Raw genomic sequence first — 24,088 nt, 5'->3', positions numbered from 1 at the left:
AGCATGGAAGGGTATTTGTGACAGTGCGAGAGAAGGTGAGTGTGACAGCATTGGGGGAGTTAAAGGATCACTATAGTGTCAGGAAAACAAAGCAGTTTTCCTGACACTATAGTGCCCTGAGGGTGCCCCCACACTCAGGGTCCCCTTCCCGTGGCGCTGAAGGGGTTAAAACCCCTTCAGTTACTTACCTTAATCCAGCGCCGGGCTCCCTCTGCGCTGGTTACCTCTCCTCCCCCGCCGACGTCAGCTCCCACGTCCGACATCAGCGGAGCTAAATGCGCATGCACGGCAAGTGCCGCGCGCACACGCATTCAAAGTGTCCATAGGAAAGCATTTCTCAATGCTTTCCTATGGACGCTCTGCGTAATAGAGGCATAATATGCCTCCAGTGTTGCAGATGCGCCGCTAGTGGCTGTCCGGAAGACACCACTAGAGGCTGGATTAACCCCAAATGTAAACATAGCTGAAGTGGTCTGGGTGACTATAGTGTCCCTTTAATGTGAGTTTTGTTGAGTGAAAGGGGTGGCATTGTGTGGAAGGTGACATGAGTGTATGTGTGCAGTGTTGAACATGCAGGGGTGTATTTGTGTGCAGTATTGGCATTAAAATACTGGGATGTATGCACTGCCACATGCACAGGTATGCACACACACTCAGAAACACACAGATACACAGGAGCAAAAAAAACACTGACACATAAATACACATGCAAAAGCAAATATACTGACGCACAGGTACACATACATACAGGTATATAAACACACATGTATACATACATACACAGATACAAAGACATACATATACACACTGACACACAAGTACATACAAACATGGACACATAGGTACATACAAACACAGGTACACATACTCTGACACACAGGTAAACATACACTATGACACGTGTACACAGACACTCTGACACACAGATACACATACACCGACATAGAGATACACATACACTGACACACAGATACACATACACCGACATACAGATACACATACACAGATACGCAAACACAGACACACAGATACACAAACACAGACACACAGATACACAGACACACAGATACACAGACACACGGGTACACAAACAGACACACGGGTACACAAACACACAGACACACAGATACAGACACACGAGTACACAAACACAGACACACAGGTACACATGTACTCTGACACACAATTACATACAAATACACATACACTCTGACACACAGGTACACATGCACTATGACACACAGATACACATACATTCTGACACACAGGTACACATATACTCTGACACACAAATACATACAAACACATACACATAGGTACACATACACTGTGACACACAGACACACAAACACACATACACTATAACAGACAGATACACATACACTCTGACGCACAAACACACATACACTCTGGCACATGGGTACACAAACACACAGGTACACATACACACACAGATATGCACAATCTCACATACACATGTACATGTACATATATAAATAGTAATTTATGTTTTCCTACTTTTGCTGCAGTGCACTGGGGTCAAGGGGGAGCTGGCCTTCTTTAGAATACCTCGTGTCGGGGGCGGGGCCGGGCCGCCGAGCTGAGCGGTCGCAGGACAGCTCGGCTCCTGCAAAAAGGGCCACAAATAGCTTTCAAACCACGACCTTTTGGGAGAATTACTGGAGACTTACTGCGACCCTCGATGCAATCGGGCTGACTGAGCTGAGGAGAGGCTTGCCCTCGTGGTTCTAGTCCCTCGGAGGATGGGGCCCGCCATGACAGGCGGGACTGATGCTGGCGGTGAGTGATGCGGACGGACGCCGCAGCACTATCCTGCCCGACGGGGCCCGACACGCGGAGACAGCCTGCGGACCTGGTCCTGTTCCCCCCCCACTGGACCGGGGGGTGATCCCGGTCCAAGCTAAACCAGGCCAAACTAAACGGCTCTCTGTCAAACCGCCGACATATAGCCTGAGACCCACACGCAAGATGGCGGAGACCATGTGCGCAGTGTAAGCAACTTCGAACACAGGTCTGCCGGCAGCCATCACCTATCTGTACACACGGGGTAATACCAAGCAACGACCCACACAACCAGAGGTACACCTGACATCTGATGCTCACCAACTACCACACCTGTGGATATTGCTGTTGAGAGGCCCGCTCACTCTCCATCTGAGCCGGGCGCTCACAGGGAGGAATCCCCCCCCCCAAAGCCTGCCATACACCCAGGGAGAAGCCTAGGATCCGGCGGAACCCTGGGCCCACGGACTTGATGATGGGTCCAATGGCACAGGGCGCGAGCGCCTAAGCAGGCCTCAGGCCGGAGACAAGCGGCCCTCAGACGCAGAGGAGACGCTATAGGGAATATGGCATCGTAACACCAGTGACACAGAGCGCAGTAAATCCAGACCCAAGCGGCTATCGAGATTGGGACATGAGGCCGCAAGCCTACATACCAGCCCAGGACTGGGGAGTCACTCTCACCAACTCCCGTACTACGGCGAGGTACAGAAGCCCGGCACTGGACCGAAACCCTGCAAGCCAGGAACCGGCACGGGTTGAAGGGAACTGGCTGATAGACACTTGAAACCTTCTACGTTTACCCTACACCGCAAGGACTTACTGCATGGTATATTATTATCCAGGTGGTAGTGTCACTATCACCAGCCAGACTATAGCGATCTCATACATTTGCAGGTCTTTCACTTACATGTACCCCCATTGTTTTACCTTTACCCTGTCTTCAGCTACCTGACGGGCACAGCTCCTACTTAGAGGCTACTCAGAGAGCATAATATCAGATACTCGCATAATGTCATTCCAGGTGGCTGAACAAGCATAACTAGTTAAGCATACGATAATAAGCTACTGACATGTCATATTCGTAACGCATAAGCCATGATTCCCCTGACAAATAACTGCCTTAATCTAACTGATGTTTCGCCTATGGTTCTTCATGCTATTATTTTAATTACTTTTCATAACTAGACTAGTAACGACAAGCGCAGATGGTTGTTCATTTGTTTTATATTTGTTTAATTCATTTGACTCTTGATGATGCAATCGCTTAGTGAAAACTACCTGTATAACTGTTACTTTATACGTGCTACTAACCTATTGAAAAGCTTGCTTAATATAAAATATAAAATGAGGCTGTCATTCGAAGGAGATGGCCTACTGTGTTAAAGCGATCCCACTCTGTACAAATACTGTGCATCCCCTCTTCTTTATTTTGTACCCCATTTAACTCCTGCCTAAATAAAAGAAAGATTGACAAAAAAAAAGAATACCTCGTGTCTGCCACCTCCTTCTCTTCCTCCTCCTTCCCACCGGGCTCTCTATTAGCTGGCCGGGAGGAAGTGACCTGTACTCACTCCTCCCAGCAGGCAATGCAATCCCAGCCATGATCCGCAAGGGAGAGGGGCCCGGCCGCGGGGAAACACATTGTTAGGGGCCCGGCCGCAGCCCTCATGATTAAAGGGCCCACAGGAAATATAATGATAGGAGTCTGGCCGCGGTTTTTCTGGGAAGGAGTCCGGTGAAAAATTAAAGGGCCCGTGGGGCTCAAGGGGCAGATGCTTTGGGCCCCCAGGAATAAATGGGCCCGGGGCAGCTGCCCCTTTTGCCCCGCGTTAAAGACGGCCCTGAGTGATGTGATATTCCAGTGTACAGCCAGACTGTGTTAGGATGAACATATTGTTAAATACCACATTTTGAGAACTAGATACTTGCAGTGCAAATCTTGTTGAAGTCTTTAAATTTGGGCCAAAAGCAAAGATTTGACCAGATTTAATTTGTGATTACGTTTCCCACAAACACACTTGGATTGTGGTCACTAAGTCTACCTGATTAAGTGGCAGAAGCTGACATCTGGTCCAGGATGGATTAACAAATTAAGAAACCGTTCTAAGTTTTTTTTTCTTTGGAATAGGAGGCTTTGCAGAGTATGTTATCAGAATTAGTGTAAAATATTTATGTGAAAAAAATAATGTAAATAGTTTACACTCCTTCTGTAACACTCCTTCTCATATGTATCTATTTATTTTCCTCACACATGTACCAGAACCAATATGTCTCTAGTATATGAAGTGGTACAGTTTATGGGGAAGCATTAATGCATTGCTATCATTTTCTACTCGTCTGATATGTCACCACTGGCTGCTTTGTCCAGCACTTCTTACCTTTATCCTACTATTGTAAATATTGCTTCTGATATATCAGTTGGCTCACCTCAAATCCTTACAGGTTCTCAAAAATATCCTAATTTATTTCCTAAAATGTCAATTGAAAAATCTAAAGTTGTATTCTTTTCCCTTCTTGATATTGTGTCCTCAGATTAAAAACAAAGTGCAAGGGGTCTTTAATTTTCATGTAGCTAAGCAAAATCTTGAAACAAATGTGATACATATGTTTTTGAATGTACAGTATTTGAGTATACAAAGATAGAAATGTTAGGCGGTTTTCTATACATTTGGAGAGGTAATTGAAGAAAATGTAAGGATTTGAATTTGGAATCTCTTTATTTTACTTACTATTTAAAAATCTCTGTGCTCATGTGACAGTTTTTATATTGAATTGTAGTCATTATAGAACTTATAGGAGGCCTTCCACTAGTTCCAAGTTTAGAGGGACAGTCCCTATTTTAGGGTCCATTGTGTTCTGCTTTTGGGGACACCAAGGAACTGTCCCCAGAAATTGCAGACTGAGCGAATCATTACATGCACTCGCAAAACACTCAGGGCTCTAGCTCTCTGCATGGTGTACTCTTAATAGGCCAAGTTTGGTGATTGGCAGGCAGCCTGACATGATTCATACTAGGCTGACTTGCATATTCTTAGGGAAGATTTACCCCATTTCTGGGCCAGTCTGTTCCCTTTCAGTGGCTTCATTAACTTGATTTGCATCACCTTCTACTCGCCCACCAGTTACATGTTGGACAATAACCAACTTACTCTCCAAGTGAAATTAATTCATCCTTGCTGTATTCAATTTGGTATCAAAAACTCCTGCCAAATTAAATAGTCATCTTTTAAAAATAAGAATAGGTAAACTCAATCACAAAGTGATTGTTTGAACTGCCATTTGTCAATCATTTTGCTTTTCAGCTTTATCACTGAAAATAAATGTTGCTGTGTGAGTTAGTGGTTCACTTTAATGTTTTACATAGATTCGCATTATTATAATGTACAAAATATTATCATAACCCTGTTTACAGTTTTGCATGGCGTTTGGCCGAGCCTCTGAATGAGCTGCATAGTAAGCTCTGCAAATATTGTACGGTAAATAGGGCAAATAAAGTTTCCTATTGTGAAGTTTATAGCTACTAGACATGTGCAATTAATTTCGGTTCCGAATTTAAATTCGGACGAAGCACTTTGGCAATTCAGTTCGGTACTTCCAAAATTCGCTACTTCGGCAATTCGGCATTTCGTTTCGGCACTTCCGAACTTTGGCACTTTGGCAGTTCGGACATTCGGAAGCATCCGAATGTCCAAATTTCCGAAGTGCCGAATTTCGGAAGTGCCGAAGTGCCGAACCGAAATGCTGAATTGCCGAAGTGCTTCGGATTTCTGAAAAGTGGCAAAACGGCCGCAAACAGGAGTTGAAGTGGAACGGTCATCATCTGGGGACTTTGCATAATATTCAAAGACACCTGACGGTGACATCGTAGCCAGGGGGCAGGCTAAGGTGAGTTTTGCTTACCTGAACCATTCTCTCACAGGCAGCACCATCATCTTTTGCCCGTGTCTCTCTGCTCCTGGTGCTTGAGCACCTGACATCACTGCAGCATTAAGGTTGGGATCCTCCATAGATGGAATAATTCCCTGGTGATTTACACTACTTGACCACAATAGCTCCACCCAGTGTCAAGAAGTGTCAGGCATAGGAGTAATTCTAAGACAAAGTAGTCTCTACTCTATCTCTTGAGTAGATTGGAATTTCAGTCAGTATGAGTCAGATTTTTATCAATCATTCATTTTGCAAAGGGGTAGGTGTGACAGTGCCACTTTAAATTCAATGTATTTTCTTTGGTAAAAGAGAGGGCATGAAATCTAAATGCTAATCCTACTGACACACGGTGGTAAAAAATAAATAATGATTATTTCTCACTATAGTGTTTCTTAATCACCCAGTCAGCTTAGGTTGTTGTTATTATATTTGAAGTGACCTTTTATTGTTAGAAGGAAGAGTTTGCAGTTCCACCTGCCTTGTAGTAACACATTGATGAGTTAATCCTGTCTTGTAAATGAATACTATCTAAGATTTTAATGATGGGAAACATGCAGTGATGCTGTCTGATATACTGGTATCATTATCATCGGTGTGTCTTATTAATTCTGTTCCTACAGATGTGTCACAGAAACTCATTGCTTATTTATACTGATGTTAGATACTTTATCACAAGCACCCAGCGAGAATCTTGTTATGGCTCTTTATCAGTCCTTTTCCTGAGCTTTGTGCCAGTCATGCCTGTCTGATTATCAACTCTGTGAAGTAGCTATCATGAATGTAGTCTTCAAAATAAGCACCTATGACTGAAAGGTTACTGATAACATTCCTGGTGTGTCTGAATCTCACAGAGCCAGTTTTCCTGTCTCTAAAAATTATTATGCTGAAATGATCACACTGTCTGGCACTTACAGAATGCTGGATCTGTGAAATTATAATTGATAGGAACGAGGAACATCGGTACATAGCCACTTGCAGGTTTTACCCACGACTCTGTCCATTTCTTTTTACTTTAAAATAATTTAGTGGCTAGTTTTATTACATTTCTTGATATCAGGTGGCACTGCCAAGTCCAAAATAAGCAAAGATCAATACACTTTAATTATTATACTTTTGTTAAATAGAATAATGCTTTTTTATAATAATATTTTATAGTAAATTATTGTAGTTCTACTGCAATAATAAATTTCGTGCGCCCATTGTGCGGTTCACCATTTAGTTATTATTTAATTCACTTACTCATATTTTGAGTAATGTGTAATGTTAAATGGTTACTCCAACCACCATGATTACTTTTGCTTTTAGAAGTGATCATGGTTGTAGGAGTTTCAACCTGAAACATTGCACATCCAGAATTATTTGCAATTGTTTACAAGGGGCTAGTTACACCCACAGTACACGTAACTCTGCAGCCTGGAACTCTGTATACCAAATATAAATTCTGCGCATATTTTATGTCTGTCATCAGCAAGCATTGCAAGCTGGCAACATACATTTAGTGCAACTCCTTCATAGTTATATAGCTACTTGAATTGCTAGGTATTGATGATGGGAGTTAACACCAACATGCCTTGATGGATGCTGAAATTTGAGTCCTCTGGTGGAAAGCAGCTTCAAAAGATTCCTCAGCAACATTTTCCTGGTCAGGAAGAAGACCGAGGACTTCCGTCCAATTATAAACCTGCAAAGCCTGAATGCTTCAGTTCAATATCACTTTAACATGGAAGACATTAATCTTCTCTGAGATCTTCAGCAGCCCATTGGTTAATTTACCCGCCTAGACCCCAAGTAATTTCACTGTCATCTTGAGGTAACGGCACGATTGCCTCCATTATAAGTTAGTCCTTTTCATCATGTCTTAACGCTTGCTCTAACTAGGTTTATTGGATGGCTTTTCTTAGTAGCTGGTATATTGCTTGAGTTCAGACCTTACTCAGTGCATGCTGCAGAGGCCTCTGGTGCCATTTTGTCCAGGGCTAACTGTGGCGGACCGCCTTGCAACCTGACTGGGTACCTCTGCCAATCGCTGCTTCGTAGTATCACCGAGTACCATAAGCATCGCACCGGACACCATAAGTACCGTAGTCTCCTTAGCTGCCACAGCTTAGCTGGGGTCTCGCCATCCCTTCTCACCCCGGACCAACACACGGATCCAGCTCCCAGTGGGAAGACCTCTCCTCCAAGAGAGTATAGCAGGTATAGTAATCCAAAGAGCAGTATAGGAAGTGATTTTAGCAGTATAGACAGTCAAGACTGAATGCGGGGGATGAACTCTTTATTTCAGCCAAATTGCTCACTTATATACAGAATCTGAGCACAGTGACACCCCCCCAAACACACCCACAATGTGCCACTGTGACTCAGTATAAAAATACAAAATATTAAAAACACATATTTCCCACATAGGAACCCCCACAATCTATACATCCCCGCATAGCCTGGATGAGTACCCAACATATCCGAAAAGCGCTCAGATCCCACGAATAGAGCCAAAACGCCACCGTGTGGAAGTTCTGACCGGCCGCAAACAAGGTCCTATGCCCAAAACAGTTCCAGGGAGTTTTTTGCTTTTGGCTGGTCAACTTCGTGAGTCCCATGTGAAAGAAATACAGAACGCACACTCTGGCTTCTTGGTAGCATTTGTTCGTATGAACCAAACAAACAACCTACCGAATGGTGCTCTCCTTACTTGTGTGGGGAAGGAGCAGGCATTCCTCAAAGTTCAGCGATGTTGGGGAGTTTCTGTGTTCGATTTTAGTTCCATGCAATCGACGCTCAAACAACGCTCCCTGCATTCTCACGAACAAGACAACAGTTCCCACGCGTTCGTGCATACGAAGGGCGGCCACCCATCCGCACAATTAGAACCCACACTGATTGACGTGTCAGGAGAGGTTAACAAGGGTCAATAAGCTCAGAGGTGGTCCGCAGTTCGTGGGTTGGTTTGGTTTTCAAACAGTCCAAAGAAATCCTACAAACCAATGTCTTTTTTTTTTTTTTAAATTTGGATTTTATTGGAGTTTCCAATTCCAAAGAAAATATCTGCATCAAGGTATGAGGTTACAAAAGGTAAGAATAAAACATTTGCATAAAGCATATACAACATAGAGCATATTTAACATATATATCAACCTATATATCAAGCATATTTAGGCCACGACCTTTTAGTGTACATTGTGGGCTATGAGTGATAGACTCTTGGACCCTGTTCAGTGGTTTGTATATACGAGAGGAGACTGTCATTAACACAGTATTACATACGCGTTTAGGCATAGAAATCGGGCATGTGTGGGCCAGATACATAAGAACTAAGGAGAAGATCTGTTGCTCTATGTGTGGTCTCTGCGGAGTCTCATTAGGTACTGTACGTGGTAGAGTATGGTAAAATATATGTCAAGGTGTAAGGTAATAAGATTAGATATGTACCATAAACAACATATAGTATAGCTAACTTGTATATCATTACATAAGTAGGTAGCGGCATATTAGTGTGCAGTGTGGTCTATACATGCTTGCTTCTAGGGCTCTGCTAGCATATAATACAAACATTTAACTGAGGGATATTCAGTAACGTAGAGCCAAGTAGATATTCACTGGTTGGGGGCTAATCTGTGGTCAATATGATTGTGTGGCTGCATTTGCCGTTAACTTTGTTATGAGATCACAATTATGGACTGTGTAGTGCTGGGCGGGTATTGTGTCCCGATGTCAAGTAGTTGGCGTTTTTTAGAGGACCGCTGTGAGCGATGTGTATCTACAGGAGACGTGGTGTAGCCAGGGGTCGAGCTTGTGGGTTTAACGGTTGAATTCTGGTGAGTCCTTGTGCACCTATCTTCGGCTTCTGGACTTTCGCCGGTAGTATTGAGGTAGCTGTCAGTTGTTGGAGGAAAATTTCTTTTTTCTCAGGAGATGAAAGGGTAAGTATGTCGGTCCCCTGTGCTACTAGTAGAGAGCCGTCCGCTCCCCACCGGTATCTGATCCGCGCTTCACTCAGCTGTCTTGCCACCGGTATCAGCTGTCTTTTGACTGCTAGGACGGCAAAAGGGAGGTCTCCAAATATGGCTATCTCGCAGCCTTCAAATTGAAAGGTGCCCAGCTCTCTCGACTTGGCCATGATTGTGGATCGGGTTATAATGTCTCTAGTCGCGGCAATCACGTCTCTTGGGGTGTCCGCAGGGGCAGCTGCCGCTTTACGGACCCGGAACGCTGATGTCAATGTTTCTAAGCTCGTATTGTCTCCTATGCCTAGCAAGGCCATGAAGCGTCGAAGGAAAGGCATTAAAGCGTCCCCTTCAATACTCTCCGGAATGCCGCGGAGGCGGATGTTCCTCCTTCTGTGTCTGGACTCCATCACTAACATCGACCTGGTAAGTTTCTGTACCTGGTCTGTTAGTGCTTGCAGATTGTTGTGAGATTCTTGCATACTCTGGGCTGTAGTTGATTCCTTAGTTTCGAGTGCTGCGACCCACTGTTTGAGGGCCCCTATTTCCGTGCGAGTGTCTAGGAGGTCAGCCTTCCATACCCGCCGCATATCCAGCAGGAGGTTTTTAATGTCTCTCTTTGTAGCCGGTGAGGAGTCTTCCTCTGATTCCGACTCATTATAGGGGGTCTCCTCCGACTGTGTGGTCTGGGCGTCTTCTTCCTTTTGGCAGTTATCCAAGGCTTCATCCTCGCTAGGCGGGTTGGGCGCCATTTTGGCTTGGGCCCGCGGTGTAGGCCTCTCAAAGGATAATCTTATATCTTGCAATTTTGGAGCCTCTGGATGGCGAGGTTTTTTGTTTTTCCGCCCCATATTACCTTCCGTGTGAGGGTGGTTGGCTCTCAGCGTATTTAGGTTTTTAATTTCCGTGTTTAAAGCGGCTTTTTCTGCTATCTGGGACAGAGCTCTGTGTAAACACGTCTTCTCTGTTGCTCGGCTGGCCACGCCCCCCAAACCAATGTCTTTTAATAGCATTTTAACAAGGCTCATAGTCCTGAGGCAGGAGGCTAGCAAGTAGGCTCCTCCAAGAGTTTGTGGCAAGGTTACATTCACCACACTAACCATTTAGACATCCTGTGATCAGTCTATTGGACATGAGAGTCCCCTTTTACTCTTGTCCTGTTTCTCATCCTTCCTTTTCCCTGCTTTCTTTGAAAATGCAAACTCCTATCATGTCTTAAAATTGTAGATTATTCCAGCCATGCTGTAATGATAATCTGAATTTTAATAATGTCAGAAGGCAAATATTATTCCATCCTACCCTTCCCAATTAATGTTTCTTTAGAGAGGGATTTACGTTTAATTTTAGTGCTATTATCAGATATTCTATTAACTTTTATGTTGATATTGCATTTCCGATGGCTCTGATCTTATTTATGTGCATTATTAATATAAATACCGTCATGTTCTCTCCTCTCTCCTAGTGTGAAGCTGTCATCATTCTGGACTGGGTCAGATTCACATCCTGTGAACCTGTGTATTCTTCTGATGTTTCTCTGATCTTGTCCTTTAGTTTTACAGTTTTATTTGTTAATTTTTTTGTCATTTCAACTCATAAAGTGGAAGCATGTGTATAAGGACTGGCTTGTATGGGTCATCTTTTGTATTCTTATTGGTTGTTTCTTTATGTCACTTTTGTTCCGTTTGGAGGTTCACAGTTAAGAGAGTAAAGCACCATGTTTGCCTTCTTTTATTGTTAAAATTCAGATAATCAAAGCATTGACAATACGATAATGTAAGATCGTCAGGTGCTGTGTTATTTATAGGGGAACCGGATGGCAGCATGTCGCTTCTGCCCTGTCTGTTCCCAGCAGTTGCATTACAAAAGAAGGTTTGTAGGGGTGAGTACAGTTAGAAACTTTTAATCCCGATTCATATATTTTAGAACAATTTGTCTGACACTGTTCGTGTATAAAACAAAAAACGATAGGTTCAATGAAAAGCATTTATTGATCTTTACACAGCAATTGTAATCAGCAGTGAGACTTGAGAAGGTAAATCTGGCATGAAGCAGAATTTGGCAAAGCAAATATTCATTCTTTAGACAAAAAAAGAAACTGACCACAATATGTTTCCTAAAGTGATCAGTAGTTTAACAGTTTTTCTAAGAAATACAACATTACACATGGCAGTGATGTTCTAGAGTTCAAGTCCTTAACTCTTTATATTTATGTTGGCCTTCAGGGGTGGGGCCCTTGGAGATTTGCATCACTTGACTATCCTGTCTGTGGTACTTTTAGTTTATCACACATAGCTAGCTAATGGCATATTGCAATCACCCACACTTCTCTTCTCAAGCACCCTCCTCCCTTCTCCAGCTAAGCCTTGTTGAAAAAATAAAAATGTTCCAAAAGCAAAGTACGGTACTTACAAATTCTCTGAAAAGAAAAACAATAAGAAAAGCCGTTTAGAGGTTCCAAGACAGCTGGTAGCAAACAAGATGGCGGACGGCAGGTCATCAGCAAATTCCATGTCATCAGTACATAATGTGCAATATATTGTGCTTTTCAAAAAGTACCCATATCATTCTGTAGATATTAATTCAGTAACTTCATGTGAATATGTTTATTATTACAAAAAAAAAAATATTATGGAACTAATTCAGTGTGGGTTTTCATTTTCTTTATTGTTGTGTGTGTTTCTAGCACTGGAAAGAAAGATATCAATGAGGCAAAGTCGAGAGGAACTCATAAAAAGAGGTGTCTTGAAAGAATTATATGACAAAGGTAAGATGTGTTTAATTGAATCTTCTGAAGTCACATCTAGTTCTGAAGCATATCTGCATATGATTACACAGACCATTTTAATATACTATATTCTCTAAGTATGAAAAGGTTACTCCAACCACCATGATCACTAATGCTTCTTGAAGTGGTCATGGTAGTAGAAGTCTGGATGTGCAGAGATTCTGCTTTAAACACTGCACATCCAAAATATTTAGCACTTATGTGCTGTGGGCAAGTTGCATCCCTAGTACACGTGACTTAGGCAGCCTGGACTCTGTGTTTGCATATGTGTGTGTGTGTGTGTGTGTGTAAGTGTGTGTCTTAACATTTCTATGGCTTCAGCTGTGAGCAGCCGTTCACTTAAAGCGTTTGAACTTTACGTCACGTTTTCTGTAAATTACAGTAAGTGAATCTACAACCCGACCATTTAAAAGGGTGCCATGGCAGCAGGGGGCGCCATGCGGCCGACACAGCTCACACATCCCCCCCGGGTGACAGGTGTGATAGAGTGCACAGAGCACTCCTATAATGCTGCTCACGGATTTTCCTCTACCCGTGTCCATCAGTCATGGCAGTGGGTTCCGAGCTAAGCTGCCAGTGGGGCAGAGCTAAGCAAGCGGCCTGGTAAGTGAGTGGGAAGCAGCAAGGAGCTACTCCTACAGTGCCTCTGCCCCCAGCTACTCCTACAGTGCCCCTCCTCCCAACTACTCCTACAGTGCTCATGCCCCAAACTATTCCTACAGTGCTTTTGCCCCCAACTACTCTTACAGTGCCTCTGCCCCCAGCTACACCTACAGTGCCCCTGCCCCCAGCTACTCCTACAGTGCCCCACCCCCCAACTACTCATACAGTGCCCCAGCCCCCAACTACTCTTACAGTGCCCAGGCCCCCAACTACCCTTACAGTGCCCTGGCCCCAGCTACTCCTACAGTACCCCTGCCTCCAACTACTCCCACAGTGCTCCTGCCCCAGCTACTCCTACAGTGCCTTTGCCCCCAACTACTCTTACAGTGCCCTCCCCCAACTACTCTTACAGTGCACCTGCCCCCAACTACTTTAACAGTGCCTCTGCCCCCAACTACTTTAACAGTGCCTCTGCCCCAACTACTCCTACAGTGCCCCTGTCCACCCAACTACCCCTAGAGTGCCCCTGCCCCCCAACTACCCCTAGAGTGCCCCAGCTTTCCCATTTACATTTACTCCGATTGTGCCCCTGCCCCATTTACTCTTACAGTACCCCTGCCCCCAATCTACTACTACAGTGCGCTGCCCCTCATCTATTGCCACAGTACCCATGCACCCATCCACTTCCACAGTGCCCATGCTCTTTCTACTGCCACAGTACGCATGCCCCCCTTCTATGTCCTACTGCCACAGAGCCCTTGTACCCATCTACTTCTAAATCCCGTATACAAACACTACACAATATACGTGGATGTAGGGGTATGACCAGGGAGAGGTGCAGCAAAGATGTGTCGCACAGGGCGCCAATAGTCCTAAGACCGGCCCTGCTCTTGCCTATCCAAAATTAGTAGTTCATAAAGATAGAATTTTTACAAAAAACTCACTTTGATATTGACTGATTAATTGATTTAGATATATTCTTATATAATAAATATGATAAACTCACAGTACCTACTGTAGGTATATGGGAAGGTACTAAAGTTTCATCGTGTTCTATCTAAAAATAAGTTGACCCATCTTGAGTAAGGCCCATGGTCCCATGCAACATTGCAAACAATTAAGTTCAGTTGTATATGCATTGAGATTAATATGCATACCACCAATCGCAATTTGATCATTTAGATTTCATTGTTGCTCAAGAAAAGGAAAAAGAAACTTAATGTCTGCTTAGGTTTCTCAATATTTCTTAAAGCTGACCTACTATAATCAGTTTGTAAACAGAATAATGCCTAGTGAACAATGAATTCTGTATATTCCATATCTGAGTAACTTTACTTTTTAGCAAAGTTAAATTTGAACTTTTGTGAATAGACCCAAAAGTGCTCACCTGATTGACAACAGTGACTTTTCTTGCAGTCACTTTGGGGTTTATGGAGAAAGAACACCGTTAGTCCAAGTTGACTCTTCACATTCATAATATAATTGGTATATTTTGGGAGTATAGTTGATTCTTCACTATCTGGAATCTGGGTGAACTAAGGAAAGTTATTTTGACAGCTAGTATGAGCATCTCAATTTATGAAATAAATTTGCAAAACGAAACCTTTAAATTCTCAGCAATTTACAAACATAAATTAAATGTTTTTTCCATCATTCAAAAAATGTCTAACCTACCCATTTGATATTAAAGGGACAATATAGTCACCAAAACCACTACAGCTTAATGTAGTGGTTCTGGTGTCTGAAGTCTGTGCCTGCACGCTTTTTAATGAAAACATGGCCTTTGGTTTGGAGATCATCAAGATTTCACTTTTTCAGCGGGACCTGTGCAGGACCGGTCACCTAAAATGCCATATCAGGACTATAGTGCCCGGAATGCATGTTTGTATTCCTGACACTATTGTATTCCTTTAATGTTCTATTCTGATATTTTACTTAGTACTTTCAGACAATCAGAAAACAGGTGAAACCCAAATCATGGTCAGGGATCAAAAAGTGCAGGGTTCTTGAGACAATAAAAGTAAAAATATGCAAGTCCTACGCCTTATATGTGTATTTTTGAATTTATTAAAATATTTGTGTTTTTAAAGCTTAAAATGAAGCATTACAGTTTCTTTACCATTGTTGGTGACTGACTGAATGATGGACTTGTAGCCAATCTCCGTTAATCTGGATTTATAGTCTAGTCAAGTATGGCCTTTCATGAACATAGATTGTTTAAATCCTCAAATCCCTGTGATGTAAACATTTCTTACAATGTAATCTTTTCTCATTGCTTAATCCAATAAAGGGAGCATCTAATATAGTTTATCACTAGATTTACTATATTTGATACTATACATTTTTCTCCTTTATTTTATTAGTTAACTATAATGTTTTCTCACTGGTTAATAGTGCCTAATATCCCATATACATTTAGGTACTCACTAGTATTAACTGTATGTTTATTACTTAAAAGCTATCTCAGTTTTTTTGTCACGTATTATGGTCATGAAGATGCAATAGTATAAAGTACAATTCTGTATTTAAAGTCACCAAGACCACTTAATCTCAATAAAGCGGTCTGAGTGCAGTGCTCCTCTCTATTTAAACCTGCAATTGAAAACACTGCCAAGAAAGGAAATGGTTACACTGCAGGGTCAATACGTCTCTAGTGGCTGTCTTTTTGACAGCCATTAGAATTGCTTCTGCTAATTGAGAGCATTTAATTGCAATGCATTTTGCCACACATGTGCACTATCCTCCCAATGATTCCCTATGGGAAAGCATTGGATTGGCTGAGATCAGGGCCAGATTAAGAGCCCAGTGGGCCTGGTGCTGACAATTATGATGGGCCTATTTACAGAATCTTATCGACCAAAAACACTAAAACAATCATACCTCCCAAGCATCATGTATCTGATGGAGATGGTGTTGGAGGGAAACTCAAAGGATGCAGCTATACGAAAACACATACTCTATGCTAATCTCTCTCTAATTTATGCTTTCATCTCTCAAGTAAATCCATATCCCCTAATAGCAGTGTCCAGTGAAGTCAATGTGGAAGGGTAAAAGTCAATGTGCAGGGTAAAAGAGTGTGCCACTAGCGCAAATCACGTGACCAGACCTGCCAAAAGGGGTGAACATGCCCAAAAAGGGGGCATGTTTGTCCAAAGAATTGGAAGGCCAGCCTGGCATGAATGCATGCCAGACTGCCTGCCAATCATGCAGGCTGTCCAACTAAGGGCATACTATGCAGGTATTACCCTGAGCTTGACATACATGCATCAAACATGCATCAAACATGCATCAAATGATGCGCCTACTCCATGCTTTCTAAGGACTGTCCCCTAGCACTCATGTCCACTTGTCTCCTTATCATCTTACTAGCAGGCAGAAGTTCCTGGTATATAGTCTGAGACAGAGAAAAGGTGTATGTAGTGAGTGTAGAAGAAAGGGGACATGCCACAGTGTTAGAGAGACCAAAGTCTGCATTATCTAAACTAATTTTATTGTCAGCCAATCCACAGAGGTTTTGTTCTCATGCATCCCTCTTAAGCTTCCAAACTTAAAGGGACACTATAGTCACCAGAACAACTACAGCTTATTGTATTTGTTCTGGTAAGTAGAATCATTCCCTCCAGGCTTTTTGCAGTAAACACTGTCTTTTCAGAGAAAATAACTATGATGGCCACTCCTTAGATGGCTGCTAGAGGTGCCTCCTGGGGCAGTGCTGCCTAGTGTGCAGCACCGCCACTTAGTGTCTCCACCCTCTGCATGCAGACACTGAACTTTCCTCATAGAGATGCATTGAATCAGTTTATCGTCATGAGGAGATGCTGATTGGTCAGGGCTATGTTTGACTTGTGCTGGCTCTGCCCCTGATCTGCCTAGTTGACAGTCTCAGCCAATCCTATGGGGAAGCATTGTAATTTGCGCAGACCAACACTTCTGATGATGTCAGCAGACAGAGTCAGTTCAGAAGCAGACAGGGACATAGCCAGCAGCTGTAGACTTGAATACAATTAAGAGTTTACTAAATTTAGGGAGGCAGAGTAATTTCCGTTTATACTGAGAAAAATATTATAATGTATAACTGCAATACTGGCACTGGCCAGGTAGCCTCAAATACCAGCTGTGCCAGTAAAATACCAGTCAGGTGGCAAACCTAAGAGTTAGTGTGTAATGGGCCTATTCCATGGGCCTGGGCCTGGAGCTGCAGCTCCATCAGCCCCTATGTTAATCCGGCCCTGGCTGAGATCATCAATCTTAATGATCTCAGCCAGAGAGGCGGGGTGGCTTAGTCAAGACCACTGCTGTAAGGGAGTTAAAATAAGTCAAACTTACGTTTTTATTTCATTCTGGTGATGTCATACCATCAATCAAAATAGATAGTCCAGCACTATAGTGGTAGGAATACAAGATTCTGGAAACTGGGACTAAAGCAACTGGAATTCTGTTTCCTCAAAAACAAAATAACAATTTCCCGCGCTCACATTTTTTCCAATTATAACAATATTCGTTGAGCAAACGCAAGAGTGCTCTTACACCAGCTCACGGTTTTATCAGATCTGAACTTGTGTTTCAGAATGGAAATCAGCATTTCAGACAAGAGATATAAAATTGTCATAATTTGCCATATCTGAAAAAGCAAGTACCTGTGTTTATACAATTATTTTGAACAATATAGACTTGCATTTTTATGAAGAGTGTTTCCATATGTGAGTAAGCAGGCCTTTGTTGTAAACTGAACTGGACCCTGGTGTAAGTGCCAACCTTCTCTTTGATTTTCGGTAGAAATGTTAACGTTTTTCTTTATATTGATGACAGTAACTCTTAACAGACAGTTTGTCCTTTTTTTGATTAGAGAGTCAAATCTTTATATGAAATGGGTTTATCAAATGTAAATTCATTCTCGGCCTGACTCCAGAATCCTGTAATCATTCATTAATGTCTTACCATACCTCAGCCCACATAATGTTTTTTTTACAAGGTGATGCATTGCTAAGTGTGTGTTGTTATATTGCAGAAAGCATAAAAACCTTTTAGCAAAACTAAAGAGTTTTAATGTGGGGAAAATTAGAGCATGCATATGGACCCAGGACTTGTAAAGCACCCTTAAAGAAACACTATAGTCACCAGAACAACTGCAGCTTAATGTAGTTGCTCTAGTGTCTACTGCCTGTCCCTGCAGACTTTTAAATGTAAACACTGCCTTTTCAGACAATACCTCTGGTGGCAGTCACTCAGACGGAAGTCAGACAAAGTGCAGGGAGATGCTGAACGCTCCTTAATACATCTCTAAGAGGTCAATGCTTTCCTATGGAAAAGCATTGGATTGGCTGAGATAATGATCTCAGCAGAAAAGGCGGGGCAGGGTCAGCTGCAAGGAGTCCAGTACAGAGGTGGAAAAAAGATGAGTCAATCGGGAACCTAAACGTATCATTTAAACCTATAGTGTCAGAAATATGTTTGTATTCCTGACACTATAGTGTCCCTTTATGTTGTGTTGTGCTAAGTGTTGCTTTATTTATCAAACTCCATGTACAATGACATCCTGCCATTACAATGCAACATAATGCTAATTTAACTGTAATGACTAAAAAATCACCCCTGGTGAGTTTAACATGGGCCATGCAGTAACCATCCTGCAAGCAAGGGCATCAATATGGAGCTTACCTTGGCTAGATCCCAGATTGGACTCCTGGAAAGCTTTGGGTGTTATTTTGCTACTGCCCCATTGTCAGCTCCCATTCACATTGTAAGTCAGTGAGGGAGTGCTCTTAAAAGCTACTCACTGAAGTTCTAGCACTTGGCAGTGATGTCCCGAAAGCTCACTAATGACAGGTATAACTCTGCAGGGGTATGCTGCTAGCATTCCTCTACAGTCCATATCATAAAAATACAAAAATGTTTAAAAACCAAAACAAGAGGTAGGAGCCATTTGGCACAAAAAGACAGAGATGGTGTTAATTAAAGGTTGTTTTGTTTTTTTTTATGTGTGCTTATGGTATTGTCTTGGGGGGAGAAGTCATATGGTATAAAAAGGCAGGATTTGCATTAATTATCAGGGGGAGTTTATATGTGCCCAGGGCACTGTCTTGGAGGAAGGTGCCGTCTGATTATTGCTTTGGGCTCCAGCACCAGCTGTACGTAGAGAATGCTGTAACTTGACAAAAGCTCGTGCTTAGAGCTGAAACGTTGCCTATATCTTTGTTCAAATAATGTCTGCATTTGGATGATTTCTGTGTGTGCCCGCACATTTTACAACAGTCTCTTTGTTTAAGACAAAAGGAGAAAATAATGGTAATCATGTCCTGACTAAGCTCATGTGCTCTTCGGTTATATATACATATATATCTACGAATTGCCAAAATACATACTATCTGGAGAATAAAATCATGACAATATCTAAAGTTACTTATTCTGTAAATTGTTACAATCTCATTATTAAGTTTCACTGTTGTTTTCCATTAAGAAAACAGTCTTCCCAATATATCTCTCTGACCTTACAGATGCTCTACTCTCTTCAGGTAATCCCCTGACGCAGTGAGCTCTGAAATAGGAATGTTTTGCATAAATCTACATTTCTACGAGGCAGCGAAATGTAATATGTTCGTAACAGCAGGCATTCAGCAGTCCAATTGCAGGCTTTCAAATGTTATAATTGATTAAGTAGGTCAGGAATCTGTGGGATTAAAACTCCTTTTTTATTCTGAAGATGTTAAACAAGATAGCTTGTGCTAAAGCAAGCCACTCACTTATTTTTCCCTCTAGCATTTCCATCTACACTTCATTAAACTTCAAAATTCATATTTTGTCTTAAATATCTTTGATACAGAGAAACACTTAGTTCAAAGAATTATTGAACATTTACAAAAAAAAAATGTGGTTTACATGAAAATCCCAATATCTGTAAAATTCTTTCTCCAGACCTGTACTTCTGCTTAATCATATATCTATAATCACAATGTCACTTAAAGGGACACTATAGTCACCTGAACAACTACAGCTTAATGTAGTTGTTCAGGTATGATCTATAGCTCCCTGCAGGCAATCTAATGTAAACACTGTATTTTCAGAGAAAATACAGTGTTTACATTGATTGATAGGAATACCTCCAGTGGCCGTCACTCAGACGGCCACCAGAGGGACTTCCTATCATGCAGGGCCCTAAAAAGGCCCTGTACACGTCAGACATATTAAAATAGGCCTGACGTGTGCAGGAGAGAGAAGGCACTGTGTGCGCGCCTTCTCTCTCCAGCCTGTCAGCAGAGGAGGGGGGCGGGCAAAGACCGCGACTTGAGCTGTCAGTCAGCTCAGCTCGCGGCCACGCACACCGCGCGCATGCTCGGTAGTGCGCTCAGGACTTCAGAGGGCGGCATGAATGCCGCCCTCTGAAGTATGTGCGCATGTGTGGCGAAGCGTTTCTCTATTTTTTCTCTATTTTTTATACTGGATACATTATTAAGTGTTCTTGCATAGCAAGACCACTTACTGTTATCTCACATATATATTATTCTTATTATTATAGCCAAATTTACCACCCTCCCACAGTTTTTACACTGCATAGACAGTAATATACCGAAACGTGCGGATTGTTCCCGATTGGTGTGCTATTACTTTGTGGAACGTGTCGCCACCACTCCCTCATTTTCAAGCCCACCTACACGAATCTTATATCAAAACGTTCAGCTATCCCTGCTGCCACTAAACATGTCCACGGCTAAGCCATATTCCTGATAGTTTTCACAATATGACCATTTGTTTGCAACTTACGCCATCCATTCACATTCATTGAAACTCCACTCTAGCCACCTCAAATTTGAAGGGTAATATCTAAACTGTGACTGTGCCTTCATTTTTTTTTTTTTTTTTTTATTCTTTATTTTTCGATTCGACAGGAGCAACAAGTATACAGGATAAAGTTTTGCTTGCGCAGAAGCCAACAGTGGTAGTACAATAGCATGCAAAATACATTGCAAAACACTCCTGGGATCCCATAGCAATATATTTGAGTTGTGCCTTCATTTTTGATCTTTCAGAGACATATTATGCATCAAAATGTAGGTCTTGGTCTTGTTATTCTCACAATATAAAGCTCTTCACTGTAGGATTTATAAAATTTCAAAATACGACCATTTGAAGATGGCAACCGCCAGTGAAGTGAGCAATTTGGAGCAGTTCGTTTTTAACCGCTCTTCTCTGCCCTTGCTGTAGAGTGAGTGAACCACACTCCAACCTTTCCACTGTTACTCCAGCCACTCCAACCACACAACAGTTACTCCAGCCACTCCACCCAGTTACTCCGCCCACTCCAGTTGTAGACTACTGGTGGAGGCAAGAACACTTCACACAGTTTCCCCAGAAATTGTAGCTTTTCTAGCTTATTTTTGTATTTTTTGTAAATCTTTGTTTAATATATATATATATATATATATATATATATATATATATTAGGTAATAGAGTGTCATATAGTACAAAATCAAGGAATAACATTGCAAGACCAATATGACATATTACAAAATGCCAGGTATAGTTCAAAAGTAGTAAGGGAGATAGAATAACCCAATCTTCGTAATATTAGTAAAGTGGCAAATTAGTATATTTTCATTCCCTAGCACTCGGCTTTTCAGTGTGAACGCATTATTGTGCCACATTCCCCCAAATCGCAGGGAGAGCCCCCTACAACGGTTCGGTGTAAAAGGTGACTATGTTGAGGGAAATCGTTATCTTTGTTATATATGATGTATTCAATGTATATGGGAGCAATTTTAGGTAAGTTAATATTTAGAAAACTGGTACTATACAAGCTTAGTTTGGTGGTATATCCTAGTGTGACACCCAATAATGTGCACCTGCTATAGACAGCTAATAACTTAATTATCTATTCTAACATAGCTGAATGCAACAAAATGTCTCTTTGCTGCTTAAGGGGATAAAGCTTAATATCTGTCACACAACGTTAACATCGAGTATGCTGGGCATGATTTAATTTTCTCTGTTTGAGTGGAGGAAAAGGCTATTCATAGAAGCTTGCTTTGGAAGTAAACGTTGTGCCTCACGCTTTTTCTTTTAGAATCATAAATAGTTGCTACACAAGATAGACAAATTGGTTTATAAGATTTATAAATTATTTAAACAATTCCAATGTGTGAGTGAGTGAGGTGATTAGGTTTGTAGCACCACAACACATATTAAACGGCCATATGTTGGAACTTTCTTAGCTAATTTTGATTGGAGATCTCTTCTAAAGAGCCCTATCCAAGGAAGAAGAGTGTGGGAGCAACAGTACAAGTGTGGGGTTCTCCTGCAAGACTCAAACTAATATTCTGTATGCTCCCATATAGTTTGATGGATTTTATGGAATATTAAAACTCAATATCATACAAACCTGGTATCATTATATTGCATCAGTAGAGAGAGCATTTTGGAAATGCTGTTCACAACCATGTAGAACCATGTAGACATTTATGATGCTACCAGCCCATACAATGGAGTACAGATCTTCAGTAGCCATTTTGTCTATGTATACCAGTCTCTCAGTTAGTTGGGTCTTCTTCCCCACTTCCTTTTAGGAGTGTGTCTCTAGATCTTAATTCCCACCCTCACCCTCCTGTAATTAGGCATGTGGCATTATAATTTTATTCCAATAGTTTGATTTGCTGTAATTAAAAAGTGGGCTAGGCACTCCAGTGGTGTTTGTTACCTATACATTTTATGGGCCCTTGAGATTCCTTGTGATGATAAATGATAACTCAAGATATTGAAAGAAGCTAACTTTAAGCTAATAATTGAATTTCAATGTGTCTCTAGTAGCTCTTCATAACAGTATCGGGAATAAAAACAAACAGGACTGGCTAATTTACCTTCAAGCTCTTAGATTTCTTTGCCCCACTGAGAGACCAAAGTACTGACATAATTTTGCAATCATCCATGTACACCTTATAATCTCTACCTAATGTCATGTTTTGTTTCCACTACTTAAAATGTATTATTCAAAATTCTTAACATCGTTTAGAATTTATTTTTGTTGATTTCTTGCTTTTATGTTTTAAGGGCTTTAAATTGCTTCTCTGCACTTTGCCAAATTGATTGTCTAAGTGAATTCACAAAAACCTTGGTGTGTATGCAATTTCCTGCGGTAGAAAGCTGGCTTTAGCTTTAATCCACTATGATTATATAACATTAAAAGTAAAATTCACATTGAACTTCATAGGCAAAGGAAAAATAAAGTTTTCAAAATTCAGAGATCTTAATTTTCCCCTGTGATAACACAGTAACATCAGAAAACCTTAAAGGAACACTATAGTCACCTACATTACTGTAGCTAAATAAAGCAGTTTTAGTGTATAGATCATTCCCCTGCAATTTCACTGCTCAATTCACTGTTATTAACCCCTTCAGGACCCCTTCAGGTAAAACGTGCGTTTGGACCGCTGACGGTCCTGAACCGTCATAACGGTCTGGGGCTACTTACCTGATCGCCGTCGGTCCCACGGCGGCGATCAGTGCTCCACCCGGTCCAGGGGGGTTGCCTGTCTGCCGGGCAGTCCCCCCTCGGCAGATCAGGACCCCACGGCCATGTTATCACTCGATCACATGACCGCAATAGGTGTCTGTGTATCTGCCTGCAGGGGGACTGTCTGTGCTGACAGGCAGTCTCCCTGCAAGTGAAAAATCAAAAAAATAAAGTAAAAAAAAAACAGTGTAAAATCAGTGTAAAAAAAAATAAAAAAATGTGTATATATATATATATATATATGATATATATACATGTATTATATCTATATATAAAATATGTATATGTATCATATATATAATGTCATATTAAGTGTATTTTTATTTCCTGGCCATATCCATGGCAGCACAACATTGGGTAGCTCCTCCCTATCCCCATTGGACAGGAATAATAATTAAGCCGTATAAGTACCACCTCCTGCCCCTCCTTCCCCAGTCTTTTTTTTCCTGTCCTATCCCTAGGACATGTCGGTCTTTTCAGACTGCTAAATTTTTTCTTTTATGGCTTACCTGAGGATTAGTTCC

At 41.7% G+C, this 24,088-nt stretch overlaps 1 protein-coding gene across 3 annotated transcripts in view; it reads left to right on the top strand.

The window, feature by feature from the left end:
* Positions 1 to 24,088, top strand: part of PHACTR1 (phosphatase and actin regulator 1) — a 382,609-nt gene that overhangs the window by 254,187 nt on the left and 104,334 nt on the right. For all 3 annotated transcript variants that reach the window (XM_063451716.1, XM_063451714.1, XM_063451717.1), the window contains one exon: positions 12,358 to 12,438. In XM_063451716.1, the coding sequence (XP_063307786.1) occupies positions 12,358 to 12,438 (81 nt within the window). The remainder of the gene's footprint in view (positions 1 to 12,357; positions 12,439 to 24,088) is intronic.

The sequence above is a fragment of the Pelobates fuscus genome, chromosome 4 (genome assembly GCF_036172605.1).
Source record: "Pelobates fuscus isolate aPelFus1 chromosome 4, aPelFus1.pri, whole genome shotgun sequence".
Classification (NCBI taxonomy): Eukaryota; Metazoa; Chordata; class Amphibia; order Anura; family Pelobatidae; genus Pelobates; species Pelobates fuscus.
Note: the sequence above shows the minus strand (reverse complement) of the source record. Positions and strands in the feature narration are given on the sequence as shown.